The sequence below is a fragment of the Necator americanus genome, chromosome III (assembly GCF_031761385.1).
Source record: "Necator americanus strain Aroian chromosome III, whole genome shotgun sequence".
Taxonomy (NCBI): Eukaryota; Metazoa; Nematoda; class Chromadorea; order Rhabditida; family Ancylostomatidae; genus Necator; species Necator americanus.
In genome coordinates this window covers 30,508,193-30,526,646 of record NC_087373.1, presented here as the reverse complement: position 1 = coordinate 30,526,646, position 18,454 = coordinate 30,508,193, and the positions used below count along the sequence as shown (strand labels likewise).

The window sequence follows — 18,454 nt, the reverse complement described above, 5'->3', positions numbered from 1 at the left end:
AGCGCCTCCAAAATTTCTATAGGCTACATACCTAAATTCTTGAAAGGAGAGCTTGATCAAGTGCAATATATCGTTTCTGGATAGCAAGACGACTGATAATCGGCTGACGGCGACGCATAGAATGTTTGTTATCTCAGAGACCATCATACCGCTGATCGCTACAGTGAAGTTTACCGTTGAACCAGCTACCATGTGGGAAAACAATTCTTTTTTTGTTCTCTAACCATTCCAGTATGAAGAAACCTAGTAGGCTATAATATTATTTTTCCAAGTAACACATTCTTCATATATGATATTGTAATATCACCTTATACAGTAATTAGTAATAATAATAGTAAAAAGTAAGTAGTAGTAAATAATAGTATAACAATAATAATATAGTTAGTCCATGTGTGCATGCGGTGTGTGCCTGTTTGTCTGTCTGTTTGTGTGTGTCACGAAGAAAATACTCCACAAGGATGCAAAACTTTCCATAGTTGAGAACCGAACCAGTGCCACTTCCCCGCCTGGCAGGCGAACCCCTCTACCACTTCACCATTGCCAAAAGTTTTTAAAGTGCATGTAAAGCGCCTATAGGAAAGGCAACTTTTAATTATTCACTAAAGAAAGCTTTATGAGCATATTCAATTCCAATTTTATAAATCACTAAAAGTGATTAGCCCTTAGATTATACAGATAGGCTGAAAGTTTTTGTTTCGTGCATCCACAAATCACAAACTTATCTCATTCTTCTTCGAAATAGTTGTACATATTAGTTATAGCAGGTAGTAATTAGTAGTAGTGAAACAGTAATAATGAGTTGTTAATATGGGCACAAAAAGTATGTCATGTTATTTATCAACCTCCTAAATTTCATAAAAATACAAATAATTAAACATCACAAAAGTTTAAAAATTAAAAATATCACAACAAAGTCTGCTAGACAGAGTTTCTTTCGGAACATTTCGAATTATTTAAAGAAACGCATATGGAAATGTTAAGATATGCATGTGGACGCATGGAACGCAATAAACTATTTTTGGAAGCTGAAGGGCCACATTTCAGGGAGGAAAATCTTAAAAATCTCGTTTAGATGATATAGAGTTCTAGAAGAAGTACTGGGGTTTCAAGACGTAACTGTAAAATTTGGTAGAAATAGTGGAAAGTTTCTGGGAACTCATAATAATTCTTATAATCTTATATTTCTGGTGAAAAAAGAGAAATCTTAAAATACGAACGTGAATAGGTAGTATTCCATAACGGAAGCAAAAATTCGGCAAAACTTCGTTAAGCGAATTTTTACGATATGCTTGTGTTGAGGTAATAAAAAATATTTGTTCACAGCATAGGAAGGGATCATCTAATCATTACTGTTGGTTGTGGGGAGGAAACAACAGTGTGTTGATCATGCTAAGAAATTATGCATCACATCCTAACATAATGAAGATCACAGCTATCCGTGAGAAATCCAGTTTGGAATTAGTCCAATTAGTTGTGATCCATACTCTCAAGCACAGCTATTTCACAGTTCATAAATGAAATCCAAAAGAGAGGAGGAAAAAGCGAAAGAAATAAATAAAATCGAGTGGAAAACACTGGAACAAAAGCAATAAAACGTAGACGAAGACACACTGATAACCACCACAGCGGTGATGTATCGATTACAGAGGACATCCGGAAGAGATGACCTCATTGATTGGCAAGCAAGTAACGAAAGAGGAGCAGAGAATAACATAAATAATTAAATCAATTCCCAAACCCCCTTCCGGTAGCGTTCGACAACTAATTTGTGTGGTTTGTAAGAAAATTATTGTTCTACCCTTGCCTTAACAATTCATCTGCATCGTCGAGGTTTTTTTTTTCTTAATTTACAAGGTATAGTCAGATTTTTGTGATTCCGCTAGAAATTATGTGAAATCTTTCAAATTCTTAAATTCATTGTAAAGTAAAATGTATGAAAACCTCTTCCATTTACTGTTCAATGTTTCCACGGTTGGAATTTGATGTGATTTCGATGGAAACGAAATTTTCGGGGGAAAAAATTGATAAACACTGAGAAAATAGATCACCACAGCAAATTTTGCTTCTTACGAGTTCCTACTCATGAGAATTTCAAGAAGTTTTAAAATCTTCGACTTTCTTCAGAACCACAACTTGCGCAGAGTTAATCAGAAGGTTGGAAGTACGGACACGTCAAGACGTAGATTAATTATTTATGGAGACCTCGGTGAAACAGATGTAGTGGGACCACCTGTCTTTTCCAGGAAGGTGGCAGTTTTTCTGTGGTAGAACTAATGATTCCCAAAGGAGCCGAGAACTGTTCGTTCCCAGAGCTTTTGCGATTCAGTGGGTGTAAGAAATGTACCTACACATCCTTGTAGAAAGTGTTCACTACGTTTCCACACCTAGCAAAACTAGGAAGTTACTGGGCGTACGGAGATTTCCGAGTTTTGATGGATATCAGTATGTTTCGGAAAAACTCGCTGTCACAACTTATGGGCAAATTTTTGATTCTATGGTGAACTTGTGAGCTGTAGTTTGGCAAAACGCAATACTCTCTGTGCAACATCATATCTAAAGAGATAATGAAACTTAGAGGAAGGATAAAATGTCCGGCATTAATCTTGGGACGCGCCGCTGCGTTCACTTCAATTCGGAATTGTTTGAGGTTCACGAACTTGTAACTGGCCTACAAAATGACTTGCGGGGCTAGCCTATGTGTCAATTCACTGTTTTTATTTTTATCCTCCAAAACAAACCTGTTATCAATTTATCAACCCCGGCGAGGTAAAAGCCTCGGATCCAGCGGAGCCTCTTACTGACTGCTCTACTCCCGCGCTAATGAAGCATATGCTTCTAAAACAGTCTGAACGTAATAACTCTGGGATCAAAATCTCTAGCAGTACTTTTTATGATCATGAATCCACCCACCCGATACGGTGTGGTTTTCAGCAAACGAATGAAGCTAAAATAGAACTGAACAAAGAAAACAAGAAAAAACACCATTTACCCCGAGTATATACATCTAATAACGAGACAGAGTACTTAAAAATGCTATCATATGATGCCGATCCTGCGACATGTTTTGAACAATCTCCTTAAACCAGGTTTCATCAACTCCATGGGAACAATGCAAATTATTGAGCGAAAACGATCTCAACACCAAAGGTACATATTAAATTCGTACTATAAATCAGTGCCGTAAATGCAACCACCAGATCCTTACACATTAACTATAGCACGGAACAATATCTAATACTAACGACATTGACCCGAAGCACCCCGCAACCCCTGAATCATCAAAGCATAAGGATACATATCACCTAGTTAAATATAATCTACAGTAGGTACATATATTACATCATTTACAGACAACACAAGAGAAATCAGAATTAGATTAAAGGATTAATTAGAAGTAGAACACGAAATGCATGGGAAGTAATGTAAAAGAGAAAGCAGAAGTATTACGAATGCTAAATAATTAGAAATAACAATGAAAATGATAAAATTATGGGAATTGACTGGGAAAATCTCATTAGCAGATAGTCAGCAGCATTGACGGTCTCAGACTACTACTCAAATTTACATAGAAAGACCATGACACAGTATGAAGAGACTTAGAATGTAACGTAAGTAGTGACTACGAAGCCAGAAAATAAATTAAAAAAAACACTAAATGAAATTTGCACGTTAAACGACTACAAAGATTTGCACATAGGAAAGAGCACATATAAATGTTATTGATGGGTCATAAATCTTTAGGTTCTTCTTTTAGTTCGAACTTGACAAGAACAGAATCCACTGAGTTAGTGATAGGTAAAGTTTTGGCATCTTGTTTCACGCTAGGGAATTTATCCATGAAAGACGGCCTGTTAAGGATATCTGAAATATGCTAATGTAAACTAAAAACATAACCTCAAAATGAATAGAAATGAGAAGCTTACCCATGAATGACTCTGGATTTTTCGTTAAATGTTTTTGAATGATATGTAGTTTAAAGCTTTTTCGACTACCCATGACGGAAAAACAGATTGGACACTGATTAACCAGCCGCTGATCTGTAAATATAGAGTTAAACTAATATAATGCTTAACTAATATGTTAATAATGCTCAAATACAAGCAATCTAATGACAAATCTAGTCGGAAATTTATCTTCTCAATTAATAGGAGGTGAAGTATTTCCAATCCCTCTGAGATCATACGAATCAGAATTTTACATGATTTTTTTCATTGATGACGCTTGCTGTTCTCAATACTATCAAAACTGAAAATTCAACAACTCATAAAAAAATTTCGTCTTTGAAGGATTAAGAATTACTATCAAAAAATGCTTATATGTAAGATGTTTTAAAACAGGCTCTAGAAGAAGACTATCACCACTGCTTTGAAAGCATTTGAGATCAACGAATTCCACTCGGTATAGTGGAAGGCTCGCATTCCTCAATTAATATCAGTAGCAAGTAGTAATAAAATACTAGTAAACATGAAACAAAGAAATAGTAGATAAAAATGGATACAATAACACCGCAGTCTATCACGTGTATGACTGAAGAGAATAAATGCGAAAATCGTTAACGTTTTAATTGTTCAAGCAACAAGAAAAAGAAAAATCAGAACAACTCAACAGTAGTCGATCTCAAAAACCAACTCTAAGAAAGAAAAAAATTCAAAAAGTGAAAGAAGTGATATGACAAGGAATGGTGAGGATATATGGGAACAAAGTACTAAAAACAATGCTTACCAGTGTACTCGCATTGCATTTGTTCGATGCGTTCCCAAACGCTGCCAATAACACGGTCAAAGTGGCTAACAAGATGAACATCGCGAAGCTAAACTTTCAGTATGAGAATATATAAATTAAGTAATACTAGAGCGACAAAAGAACATTAAATAAATAAACAAAAGGAAAAATCAAATCAATCGAAACGCACATGTTTTGACGAAAATTCTAGTTCACAGTAGTCGCACAGATGTTTCGAAACTGTTCGTGACCGTTGCGTTCCATGGGAGAACTGTTCGTGGAGTCGAACTTCTTGAACAGCTGAACGAACGTAGCTTATCAAAGACGCAGAGAAGCACACTGATATAAGTTTGTTGTGCTTCGGTACAGAAAATTGTAAAGTTTTATGAGATTAACTCATGAGATGTAGATGTACTATAGCTTCATGTAATACATTTTAAAGCTACTCTCATAGGTCAAAAATACTCTGTCACGATTCTGTGTAACAACATACTTTGGAACGTTTTGTAACACGTCCGACATTCCATCAAAGCCCCACCACCGGTTCTGTCCTGGTAATGGATCCGTAGGTGATCTTCGAGATTTTCCGAATACACATTGCAGATTCTACAAAAAAAAAAGAATGAATGAAAACCATTGCGTGCAAAATGATAAAAGATGGCGCCACTGGAAAGTGTAACCATCGAGCGAAACTTGTAAAGAAACATGTGCAAAGCAATGAAGAATTACCTGCACAAGTACTTGTTACGTAGGACTACCTCAGGTGCGCCACATTCAGGACAACAGGCAAAGGCAGAAGAAGAATGCTGTATAATCATGTGTTAGCCGGTAAATATACGAATGGAAAAGATATAATTCTCTAGTCACCTCTGTTACGATGTGTTCATGAAGTTTTGAATGGGTCTGAACGTAACTGCCGCAGGTACATTGTATACTTGACAGTTCTTTCTCAATAATTACAATGTCTTCATCTTCTAAGCGAATTATGACATTATTCACGACGAAACTGTAGCTAATCATCTTGGTAATCATGTTGAAAAAAATAACAAATAACAAAAAAAAAACAAAAATAACAGAAACAAAAATGTAACAAAGTAAGGAGAGTAAGGAGAACAGAAATCTTGGATACCTAGCTCGGTAGTGGAACTTCTTCCGCTGTCTTCACTGGAAGAAGAGTAGCGAACGCAACGCTCTGAATCGAAGCGAACGCGAGTTTTCACCGGAAGACACTCGCTTGATGCGCGCTTCCTTAGCTAAAATAGTGCTACTTGTAGTGAGTGAGCATTGAAAAAAAAGATGTTTATAAGGAAACGGTCGGATTTCAGTGAAAACGCCTTACGTATAGGGCGGGAAGATCTCTCTCGAACGATACGATCACCAGAAGAGGAAAAAAAAACTCTTAAGGTGTAAATGAAAAAGCGAGGCTAAGTTAATAAATAAGATGAGAATAAGCCATTCAAATGAATGGAAACAAATGTTGAGAGTTTTGAAAGGCACAAAGAGCTAAAAATGAGCGAAATACAGAGCTATTTTGGATTTTGCTATTTGACTATTTTGTATCTATTTGAGGTAAATATTGTACTATAAAGGTATATACCTTATTTCTTAACGTAGATGGCGTAACAGGTCGAAGTGATGTGTCCATAAGCGCTTTTTCGACGACACAAGAAAAGATGTCGTCGTATTTCTTTTGAATAGATAACCGTTCACGGAAACGTGTAGGATAGTATTTCCTGAACAGCAACACGAGTAACTGACCTATGAATGATGAATAATACAGAATCTAAGCAGAAGTTAGTAATAATTAAATAAAACGCAAATAACACACCCTTCAGGTTCAGCTGTGGGGGCCATCGTAATAATTTAAACTAGCTACAACTAACCAATGCAGTAGACTAACCTGAAACGTGAAATAAAGTTCACAGATTCCAGCTACATAACTATACAACACTATTCAGCGATTCATGGAACTAAAATGGAATGTTCTTACCTATAAATGTATCCTAATCGATAACATCACTTCCACACCGTACACTAGAACGGAAATCTGGAAAACTGAACACGGTAAACTCGCTTAGGTGAGTTTTTTGTAGGACACGCGAAGTAACAGTCCAAGCCAAACATTCGAAATTTCTAGCCAAAATGTGTTGAACAACTTACGGAGCAAAAGGCATTGATGTAAAATTGAAAAGAGTAACAAGCGAACAAACTAACAAAAAAGTTGTTTCCAAGAATAAAAAGAGAAAGTTTAGAAGAGTCGACAGGTAGTAAATAGGATATAAATGAAAGGATGAACGCAGTAGATTTCACCTTAACAAAATACCAGATCTCTTCATGAGAATATTCGGTATTTGATAGGTTCTGATCTGCTTTCTTCCAGCGCTTCAGCAAAACGGCTGGAGATGGAAACGACGAAAAATCAAGAACAACTATACGTAGAGCGCACATGAATGACAGACAGTAATTGTACTCTGTAACCTGAGCACGAAACTGCTTTAGAATTACCGTAGCAAAATCAACTAACTTCGACATATATGTCGTGCAATATTGAAATAAAGAAGACGATAAAATATTCATTTGTATACCCAGTCCAATTGAAACTTCGATCCGTGAGTCAATGGTGTCACAATGAGATCACAACAGAAATGAATGATCCATCAAAACTGAATGTTAAGCATCTGTGTAATTCGTGAGCTTAAGCAGTGGGCTCCAAAGGAGGAGCCTGACCCTCCTCAGATGAGAGAGGTTTGGCTCATGGTGCAACGCAAGTGATGAAGATCCCATCACCTACCGACCAAAAGTTAAGGGAGACCATTCCCAACCGTGGAAAAGTGGATATCGGAGCACCGACTCCAACAGTCGCATGTATGGTGGAATCAAACTCGAGGAGGAGAGAAACTATTTGCATGGGAGGACATTCGAGGATGTTGATCACTTTTCTTCTCTCCGTGACACCACTGTCACCATTGTTGTAAGATTTCAGTTGGCATGTGGCAGGAATTACCTCTGAGAGCCTCATGAAACCATGTTTAAGAGGGTACTTGGTTCTTTATCACATATATATTTGTTTGAACATGACATTCGTGCTGCGCAATGACTGCATTTTTTGAAGGACTTCACACAACACAATTACAAGTAGTGTTTCTTTGAATTAAATTCCGCAGAACTAAGGAATCCACCAACGTTGAAGGAAAAGTCACTTTCATCAAGTCAAAGCAAAAATAGAAAGGACATAGGAGAAGCGTGACGGAACTGAAACCTTTTCAATAAGAATAAGTCCCTCATCCTAATCCACAACAAAGAAAGACGTATATAACCTCACGTAATTAATGTAACGTAATCTCACGTAACGTAATGTAACGTAATTCGTTAAGAATAGTACAAATGCCATATGTTGGACTACAGAAGAATGAAGAGATGCAATTTTCAAAGGATTGATAGTGAAAAGAAATTGTGAAAATGCAGTACAGCAGAAAAACTGCGAAAATATCTGATATACCATAGTTAATCAGTGAACTTACTGCAACTTATCTGAAAATATATCTTTAAAAAAAGATATGAAGCGCGAGCAGAAATTAAAAAAAAAAGTAGAACTGGTTTAGATCGTGTCATCCGCATGGATTGAACACATGTGAAGTATTGCTTATTCACTAACGCAACTTTCCGCAATTTTCAAGGACAACAAAAATGGATTCGTTATCTGGTGATTCAAAAAAAAGTTTAAAACTAGGAAACAAGTCCTGGAACAAGAGAAGACAAAAGGAGCGACGTGCAGAAAAGAAAACCCGACGCAAATCTAAAAAAAAATGGTGAAATTGAATACATATTCTCCAAATACATACCTTTAATGTACATTTAAAAAAGAACAAAAAAAGAAAAGATATGAAAAGCTTTGCGACACCAACGACGGCAAGTATCGAGGCGAGGTGAGGAATGGATCGATAATAGTGCGGCGGTCAGCTGCAGGATCGGTCAGCCGTGAAAGGATAGAAGAGAGAAGGCGACGGAGAAGATTGGATGCATACGATCCACCAGATGAATGTCAGTTGAAACCGGTCCTCATCGCCCATTGTACGCTGGGAATTCGAAAGATGAGAGATTGTTCCGCGTCATGCTTGACGTTAGATGAAGAGATCTGATTCGTGATCCTCGTCATCCGAAATCCAGAATTTTCCAACATTTTTTGCTTCTGTACGCATAAGTAAAGGAAGAAACAATAAAAACTGGTGTCACGTGATGTCCATGTGGACGTGGAAGGAGCCGAAAAAGGCTATTCAGACAAGTACAACAATTATCTCCGCTTCCAAAACAGAAATGGAAGTTGTCATCCTCTCTGGCTGACAGGAATCCCTTTTGCCTCAGTGTCTGCTCCAATCCAATACACGGTAGTCATCAGTGCAAACATATCTGGCGGTGCTTCTATGCAGTATTACATGCTTGATAATTGAAGAGAGCGCATAACGAAATTGTGGAAACCTGATGGAGACATAGAATTCGGGGTGTAGATTACGAATATGACTGTGGCACCGCTCAATTCCCCTTAATCGCCTTGAAAAACGGCGTGGGAAACGGCTTTCTCTTCTCCGAGGTACGCGAAAACGCCACATCTTTGTGCACGCACCACATCCACGAGCAAGCGATCGAAAAAGGCTATTCAGACTTTCTCCTTAGCAAGACCTCATTGACCCTCGATAGCTTATTCGAGTAAAAACAATGAATAGGCTGTCGAGAGGAGCGGATCGTGTACAAACAGGGGCACGTTCTAACGTACCTCGTAGGAAATAGGGCGGTTCCCACACCGTCATCTAGGAGAAAGAGGAAAGAAAGAAATTAGAAGGCATTGAGTGGGTTCATGCTCGTATTCGTATTTACACCTTGAATTCTATATTTTCGAAGAAGTTTCCACACTACGTCAATTTAATGGTAGCACTCTTTAATATGAAAATATGGACGAATCTTGTAAAACTACATCGAACCTGCTCTCTTGTTCATGTTTCCTATTCTCACCTTGCAACTGAGCACCGGAGTGTGCAAAAGATGGAGTGCGAATGAGCACTCCAGTAATCGAATACTGTCTGGGCTCGACACTCAAGTATTCGAAAAAAAAAGAGAAGTGAAGCGGGAACGGAATGTGAAGAAGTTGAAGTAAGACAGCTAACATTAGAGTCAAGAATACTGCGTTTCACAGCAAGAAATTCAATAACAAGCTATGTACACACGGTTCACGAGCAAAAAAAAAACCAGAGCACTTTCGTCTTCCTGGCAGAACCTGGCACGACCGCAAGCAATTAACGTGTCAAACGATGTATTTAACTGGTCCAACATGTGTTTTCATGTTAGTACAAAGAGGATCGTGTATAGATCACAATGATAACATGTTTCAACATTGAACAATAACACGTTACTTCTGTTGAACATGTCAGTTCTTGTTAATAGCGGTACGATCGTCGAAATCCACCGACAGTGAAGTGCGAACCGCTTACGTCATACGTTGCGTATTTTACTGTTTACCGAGTTCGGGCGTAGGTCGCCGACAAGGAAGACGAACTTACGGAGGAGTCATTGATCAAGGATCGTAGGAAGTGTAGCTGAGTGGATAATTTGTAGTTATTAGAAAAATCAGTTTTATTCGATAAGCAAGCGCCTCCACAAAGGAATCCAGAGAATGGCCACCGACGTTTCCAAATACGACTATGAAGAGCACAATTGATTTTGTTTTATCAGCAAATCACCACATTCTCCTCGTTTTCGACGTCATCGATCGATTCAAGCCCGGATAGGAATGCGCGGCTGAATATTGCAATTAAGTCATTATGCAATTATTTTAATTGCTTTGAACGCTTTGTAGAAGAATTCATCCCTATCCGGTGCATCTTACTCGGGCCAGTCAGAAAAAATTTTGATTTGTAGTGCATCGTGGTGTGACGGCTACGAACGAAGCAGCACAGTATCAAGTCGTTTTTGTAGTGATTCTGCGCAATTTTTCTGCGAGCATTCAATTTTTTCCTCATAACTAAGTCTTGACTATTACCAGAAAATCCTGAACTTCGTGTCCGGTTCCATTGCCGAGTATCTGCAACGACTCAACTGTCAGATGCTGACATGAAACTGTAAGGTCGATGCTCATGTGTGTTTATCCATCTCACAGTACGGTAGAATCGCTAATTCTTCAACAGAAGACGAAAGAGGCGCGGATCCGCATTTTTTTCCGTCTTTTCTCATAACACACCTCAATTTGATCTCTACCTTAAAATCTACACATCAATAGATTCGTATTTGTGAGCTGTATCGATTGGACATAATTAGAACTCTTAAAACCTACCACCGAAATCCGTTTCGAAAAAATTACCTGTTGCTACACATTAGTAAGGCTGTGTCCGAGATAATTGCGCCCCAAAGATATATTATTTTCCACGTGATATTACATTTTTCGAAAAGTGAAATGATAGTTACATATTCGCTCATCGCCACAATATCATAATTCTGAAGATGTTGGAAAAATGACTGAAATAACATGTTTTAACTGCAGGAGCGATCGACATTAGTAGCTTAAAGACATCACTTCCCGAATCCGAGGTGGTACGGATTTCAGGTGGAGTATTCGTATACGGGATATAGATTACGGAGAGGAAGGTAGTTCCGCTCATCTCTCCCTGCATCACTGCAAACAGCCGCCTCCAGAATGTTGTATTGTACGACGCCAACTATTGCAACGATCCACCCCTTGCGCCACCTCCGCACTCTGATTCGTCAAAAATTAATTCGGACTGCCCCGATAGGCAGAAAGGGACGCTACGCGTGCAAGGGTGGCGCGCTGCAATAGAAGGCATCGTACAAAACAGCATTCAAGGGTCAGCTGCTTGCATTGATTCAGGGAGAGATGAGCGGAACCACCCACGTCTCCATGATCTACGACCCCGTATACGGATACTCCACCTGAAATCCGTACCATCCCAGATTCGTGGTATGCTGCCTTTAAGTCGCAAATGACCGTTCTTGTGTTCGCAATTCAGTTTCTTGAGCATTAGGTACCACGTACAATTGAGGAGCGTCGACAAACATATACACTATTACTTACGAATTCCTTAGTTCAAATGACGTAAATTTGGCGCATTGACTAACTCAAATCATAAAAAAACAAGTTTGTAATAAGCCGAAAAAGACGTATTAGTTGTCAATTTCAACAAATTGGCCTATGGTTGGAACTACAGGAAAAGTAGGAGCATGGAACAGACAGTACTTGATTTTACAGGACTCGACTAATGCAGTCCTGGACATCGGTCCGGATAGGTTCCGCAGAAGCACCCAAAAAGAGATGAGCAGTCTTCAACAGGATAGAATAGGCCTTTCATTTTATTTCGTACATAGTGTATTAATAAGATATAAAATCCCAGGCACCATCATAAAGTCATAAATACGAGGAAAGAACTATTGGCTCTCATATACGATTATGACCCGAAAAATCATGCACAGAGCTGATATAGTCCGGCCAAAACGATGTGAAACTCGATGCAGTTGCGTAAACGGCTACGCTTGAAGCTGCACGGCAGAGCTAAGCGGTTAGGATCGAGGTGGTACCTCGCTAGCACCAACTATCACTGCAGTCCGAAAGAGGCCAGCTATGGTCTCACAGATTACGCAGGGTTACCGATCTCAGGTTGTTTTGACCCGACTATATCTGAACAAATTTTTGACTGTCACATACAAACTCCGGAAACTATGCTGGACCGAACGACCGCCACGCGACGCGCTGCGCGGACATGCGACGCCGAATCAACCCGGCGGAAAGGTTGCAGTATTGCTATATATGCTATACAAGCACCCATGACTATCTGTCCTACCACACAAAGAAAATGCTTTGTAAAGATGTCGTGGGTGTATATGCATTCGTTCGCTCAGAATCTGCTGTCAGCTGAAAATTTCAAAAAAATCTAGTTTTTTTTTTCGTTCAAGGCTAAAGTGAGAAACCAAGAGAAACGACTTTATTCTTCAGAAATATCCATGAGACCTATAGTATCTGAGATCACTAATCTCTCTTTGAAGGGTTGAGCTTCATCCTTCTCTGCTTGTTCATATGTCCTAGCAGTTTCTTGCTCACAAATGGCATTGCAACAAATGCGAAGAGGCCAAGAAGAACGGCGAAGTTGAGTTCCACATTCGTGTTCGGGATACGGAGCGCATATTTACCGGTTTCATAGTAGAACTTCAACGAGGTGACTAGACTGAGCCCTAAAATATTCCTGTGAGTAATCCCAAAATGTAGTACATGTCTAAAATACAGTATATTTTGCACAAGAATGTAGAAGACATCTGATCGCATGTCCAAAATTTTCGAATGAATTCTTGAAAATTCAACTTTTGTGTGGACTTGTCTACCAAGTTTTGGAAAATTGATCTTGCAAAGTCCTGCGTTGTACGTGTTCACGTACTATATCACCAAAACAACTGGTCTACGATTCTGTAGGCGGTTGCACGTCTACCGCAACCGCGGCTGCGTTAGATGCAGCATACCACGAAATTGACGATTTTGGATTCTCTCCAGAAATCGAAGTGTAGATTACGAGTATAAGCGTGATCATGCTCAATTCCCCCTAATCACCATTCCCACGCCGTTTTTCAGTACTTAGCTAGCGTTTGTTCCTACGTGGTACGTTAGAACGCGCCGCATCCACAAGCGAGTTGACGATAATCAATGAGGTTTCCGCAGCAGTACTCAAGTAACTCCAGTGGATAGGCTGTCGAGTGGACCGGCTCTTTCCAAAGGATTGAGTTTTAGCGTGCCTCGGAGGAAAAAAACGACCACTAAGACCGTTTCAAACACCGTTTACCAGGACGATTGAGAGGAGAATTGAAAGTGATCATGCGTAACTTGTAATCTATCTTCCCTTGATCCTATTTTTTTTTCTGGAGAGATCGCAACATTGTCAATTTCTTGGTATGGTGCCTTTAATCGATACAGGTTTTTATAGCTATAAATAACCAATAGTGAGTAGTGATTGCATCAGCAAGGCAACTGTACATTCAAAGCGTCCAAAAGCCAAGCAGAAATGCGTCAGGACGATTTTCAGGAGTGTTTGTTTTTTTTCATATGAAAAAATAGAGAACATTGAAAATTTAGCAACATCCGTATTGCGGATGTAACATTTAATTACAATGGTTGCCTAGTACTTCTTACTCATTAAGACCCTTCAAACTTTCAATTGAGTAAGGCTACAACTTTCTACGTCAGGAATAGAAATCCACGGAGTTTCTTTTGTAGAATAAGGCGGCTAGATTGTCGGTTGTCTAATATTTACAGTTGTGACTTACATTCCATTGTAAGTCCTATTGGGTAAAGTGGAATCCATGCTGAGTAACGTAACCAAGCAAGAATATAGATATCGATATCCCATGCACGAAAGGCGTAGAATGGATACCTAGTAAAAAAAAAAGGTTGTAGGCGATTTTCAATGACATTTTTTTCAAATCGGAAAAATCGGCTTCAACTGTTTTTGTTCACCTGAAAAGTTCTATCAGTACCCAAGCAAAGAGCAGGATAGGAGTTGTGATTTGATTATGGATTGTAGGATTGCCTTCCACAATGTAGAGCATTGACAAGCGTCCCAAAACCTGAAGTCATGGATGCAAGTTCCGCGAAAATACAAACCACAGATTTCAAGGGTATTGTCGATTTTTCAGAACAACCCCGAATAATTGTCTAAGAGCTGACCTCATTATTTATTCAAAGGTTTTGTTTGAAATATGTATAAGTTATTCTCAATTTCGCTCGCGTCGCTTCCGGCTAATTCTATAGTTGAGCTCCGCCACGCCGCTTCGAGCGCAATCGCGTACGCAACTGCGCCGAGCTTCAGCTTCAGCCGAGCGGTTTGACCCTACTGTACATAGCCGGCGCTAAAAATGTTCGACAGGCGGATGTGGCGCAGTCGGTTAGAGGTCCATTGTAGCCACGCGGTGCGGTCGATGGTTCGAAATCGCACTAGTAGATACCAAGTCTTTCACACTTCCGGAGTCGATAAATTGGTACCAGACGTGTCTGGAAAAACACTGACTTGATCATGGCCCCCGCAGGTCACTGTGTAGGTCAACACGCGATCCACCAAAAGCTCAATGATTACGAATTCCAGTGAAACGAGTTTGCGCATCCCAAGGGGATTGATACGCCGGTGACTTTACCCTGTCTTTATACATGGCGCATGCATACCAGGCGCTAAAAAAGTGAACACAAATGTAGCAGGATGGAGGAAGAACGTGTAAAACGGCAGGGAAGTCCTTCGTTGAATTCATTCGTCGCAGACTGTATTTATCCCAGGATACATACACTGTGCGGTTGTAAATCAAAATAGAATGTTGCTCCTTTGCTATTACGTGAATTTCTCAATAGGATTTTTTCTTTGCATCCGAACAATTAATATATTACCTGGATTGTTCCTGCCAGAATACCCGTTGATGTGATCCCTAAGATTCCATGAAAAATATCCAGTAACTGCGCGGCGGTACCAATACAAAATAGCGGGAAATGTTCCGTATAGACAAATCTTCCTCAAAATATCCGCATTCAAAAATTTGAAGTTAAACGAAAGATTTATATTGAAAATTACCTGATAGAAATGAGTCCAACAGCTTAACGAAAATTACAAAATGTATGAGAAATAGTACAACATTGTACAGAAAAATGTAGGAACTAAGAAATAGCGAACGCTTTTGTGGTTTGGCCATTTTGAAGATGACCTGGAATGAATTTTATGAAAACAAACAATTACGAAGCGATGGGTGGGCTGGAACAAGGTTTTCTGATGCGATTCGGAAACTTTATCATACCCGAAAAAGTATTGCGGAGATAAGATGATAAGGAGGTCAGAAATGAGAGCGAAATTGAAAGGAGGGGACAGTTGTGTGATAAATCGTAGCTTAAAGAGATGTAGTTTAAACATCGACCGTCTCTATTATTTTAATACATTTCATTTTAAGATTGATCACACATTCAACAAGTTCTGAATTTTAATGGATTGCTGGGTTGATTTGGTTTCGGTTTATCTAAGTTTATATTTGTACTTTTCAGCAATAAGTATTTATCAGCAATGATACCGGCTGACGTTTTACTTTTCTTGACTTTCACGTTATAAAAAGTGATTTGACATGAATTAACGGTATGAATCTGTTTCTGTTTAGCATGTGAGGTAAATCAGGTGCTTGAGGTAGATGATCAAAATATGAAAGATAATCTATCTTGCTAATATAAGTTGGTGTTTGTCGAAAATTCCATAAAAAAGCAGATGATTTGGAGATGTTTGAGTACTTTTGATACATTTCTTTTTTCGATTAAAAGAAAATAAAACAACCTTATAAATTGAAAAAAAAACTGATTTCTAGAAGTACGCGAAAGTTTTCTACTAACAGTAATCGATTTTGGCCCGATTCGAAGCATTATTAGATAGTGAGGTGTTATGGTAATTATCGTAAGCACTGTGATTAGGGCAATAATCCTCCAACCCCCCTTCCTACCAAAAAAAAAATAAAGGAAGGTTATCCAGGTTCACTAGGAAATCATGAATATGCGAAACCGGTCTAGTTGTATGGAGAGGTTTTGTGTCTTCACATTAATGCAATAATTACGGTGAAATCATGGAATAGCACTAGTGTCCAAGAATGGAGCTAATAACTCTTTTTTGATAGAGAGAAATGATGTTACTGTTACTGCGTAGGAAAAGCGATTATACTAACAAACAAGTGACCATTACTAGTGACTTTACAGTACTGAATTTGTTTTGTCGCTCACCGCTAGATATAAATTAGTCCATTCAAACTTAGACAAACAATAACACTCCTCCTTATCACTTTCTCCAAGCTCGGCACAGTGAGCGTGTAGTGAAAAAAATAAACAAACAAAAAGTAGGGACGATAACTGTCCGATATCTCTCACATTAAATGTTCTTATAAGCGGAATATTAGGGCTAAGGCGAAATTATGAATGTTTCCGGTTATGCTTCGGAGGTAGCAATTCATTATATATTTTTCCGTAATCTTACTTCTATCGTCATTTATTTCTATCCATGGTGGAAAGTGTTAAGCTGAGCTGAAGAAAAGAAGCAAAAGCTTGTTTTTCCATTCCAAGTAGTATTTCGAAGAAAGAACAATAAAACGAAAAAAGATCCTAGAAAATGATCCACAGGAAATGAAATATGTTGCATTTGCAGCGGTGAACATCCAACAACTGTTCGAGTAAAGTGATTTGGCCTTGAGTGACCATCGATCGCGTTCGAGACGTTCGCGAATAAAATGTCGTGGGTCAACGACCACTTCTGATATTTGTCCACTGTAAGCACTTTCTGTATATGCAAAATTATCATAATTCTGGAAGACCGAAAGTTTACTTCATTACATTATACTTTACCAAGATAACAGTACACTGTTTGCTAAAGAAGATAAACCACATTCGTACGAAGTAGGCAACGTGTGAAAAATGGAAGAATTTAGTCCTGTATCTTTATTTATTGAAAGGATATTTAAATAAAGGAAAAAGTGGTATTCCTCAGAAAAATCTCTGTTGATAGGGTAGTGACAAAAAATGAAGTTAGGAACTTCGAACGGACCGTATATTTCTGACTTAATGACAATTACATGTAAGAGTACAGGGACAACAGTTAGTGATTAAAATATAACAAAAATGTACCGTCCTTCAGTTATTACCCATAGAACCACCAGCCAGCTGAACTTGGCACGGAAGTCTGTAGGGCCAGTATCCGATCCAATGATGAGACGATAACCATATCAAGGCTTTGTTAAAAGCATCTCCCACGAATTTGGGGTGGTACGGGTTTCAGATGGGTTATGCCTGTACGGGGTCGTAGATTATGGGGAGGAGGGTGATTCCGGACATTTTTTCCTTATTGCCGTAAATTCGGCCACGGAAGATGTCGCTTCGAGCGTTCCGAGGCGCTATTTTCCACAACGAGTTCGATTGGAGCGCGCCAGCCTTCTACACGCGCCGCATCTTCCGGGCTGTTTTTCTACGGCAATTAAGAAGAAATGGTCGGAATCACCCTCCTCCCCATTATTTACGACCCCGTATAGGCATAACCCACCTAAAACCCGCACCAACCCAGATTCGTGGGGTGATGCCTTTAAGCGCATATGTCAAGGATGGAACTAGCCTCTTAAATGAGGTTTAGACCACGGAAAAATATATCATCGACCGCAGTGATCGTAAAGGGACGTAGTATGAAATGTGCTTCGCTGTTACGGCTATTTGGTGGCGTAACCACCTGCATCGTCCACGAGTGCGGGAGACAACGCACTGGCTCCGCTCACATCAACTGCCCCTTTCTCTGTCTACTGTATAATAAATATTTCTAATGAACCACCGTCTGTCCAATTCGGGTATAGAAAACCCTGAGCCTCCAGCTCTATAAAATACGGTAGAAAGTGAGCCAAACGAAATAGGTTAGTTGAAAGAGCACAACACAGAAAAGTGAATGAAGCAAAAAATTAAAATAAATAAATATAATAATAATAATAATAATAAATTGTGGCCTAGCGAATAATATGCTGGGCTGACCTGAACACACATTTTCATTCCATCTGTTTTTGATGTCGCTTCTTCGCATTTCTTTCTACATCGATTGGGATTACCATGCTCTTACAGACGAAGGGAAGCGTACGTGTACTGAAATACTATGTGAACAATGTGAAAATAGGACGAAATACCGCACAGAGCGGAGGTGATTAAATAATA

General features: G+C 39.0%; 3 protein-coding genes across 3 annotated transcripts; all 3 read right to left on the bottom strand.

Annotated features, from left to right (window-relative positions):
- Positions 1 to 3,727: 3,727 nt before the first annotated feature.
- Positions 3,728 to 6,576, bottom strand: RB195_011477 (uncharacterized protein; the record flags this gene model as incomplete). Its single annotated transcript, XM_064192905.1, has 10 exons — positions 3,728 to 3,861; positions 3,924 to 4,037; positions 4,723 to 4,810; positions 4,913 to 5,022; positions 5,216 to 5,328; positions 5,452 to 5,528; positions 5,590 to 5,696; positions 5,852 to 5,975; positions 6,320 to 6,455; positions 6,551 to 6,576. 10 exons carry the CDS (start codon positions 6,574 to 6,576, stop codon positions 3,728 to 3,730), a joined length of 1,029 nt encoding a protein of 342 aa, XP_064050488.1.
- A 41-nt stretch (positions 6,577 to 6,617) lies between these two features.
- RB195_011476 (uncharacterized protein) lies at positions 6,618 to 7,741 on the bottom strand (the record flags this gene model as incomplete). Its single annotated transcript, XM_064192904.1, has 3 exons — positions 6,618 to 6,622; positions 6,713 to 6,725; positions 7,514 to 7,741. 3 exons carry the CDS (start codon positions 7,739 to 7,741, stop codon positions 6,618 to 6,620), a joined length of 246 nt encoding a protein of 81 aa, XP_064050487.1.
- A 5,007-nt stretch (positions 7,742 to 12,748) lies between these two features.
- On the bottom strand, positions 12,749 to 15,438 carry RB195_011475 (uncharacterized protein; the record flags this gene model as incomplete). The annotated part of the gene is made up of 5 exons (XM_064192903.1): positions 12,749 to 12,951; positions 14,032 to 14,138; positions 14,222 to 14,331; positions 15,140 to 15,261; positions 15,321 to 15,438. The coding sequence occupies 5 exons, from the start codon at positions 15,436 to 15,438 to the stop codon at positions 12,749 to 12,751; spliced, it is 660 nt and encodes a 219-aa protein (XP_064050486.1).
- Positions 15,439 to 18,454: the final 3,016 nt, after the last annotated feature.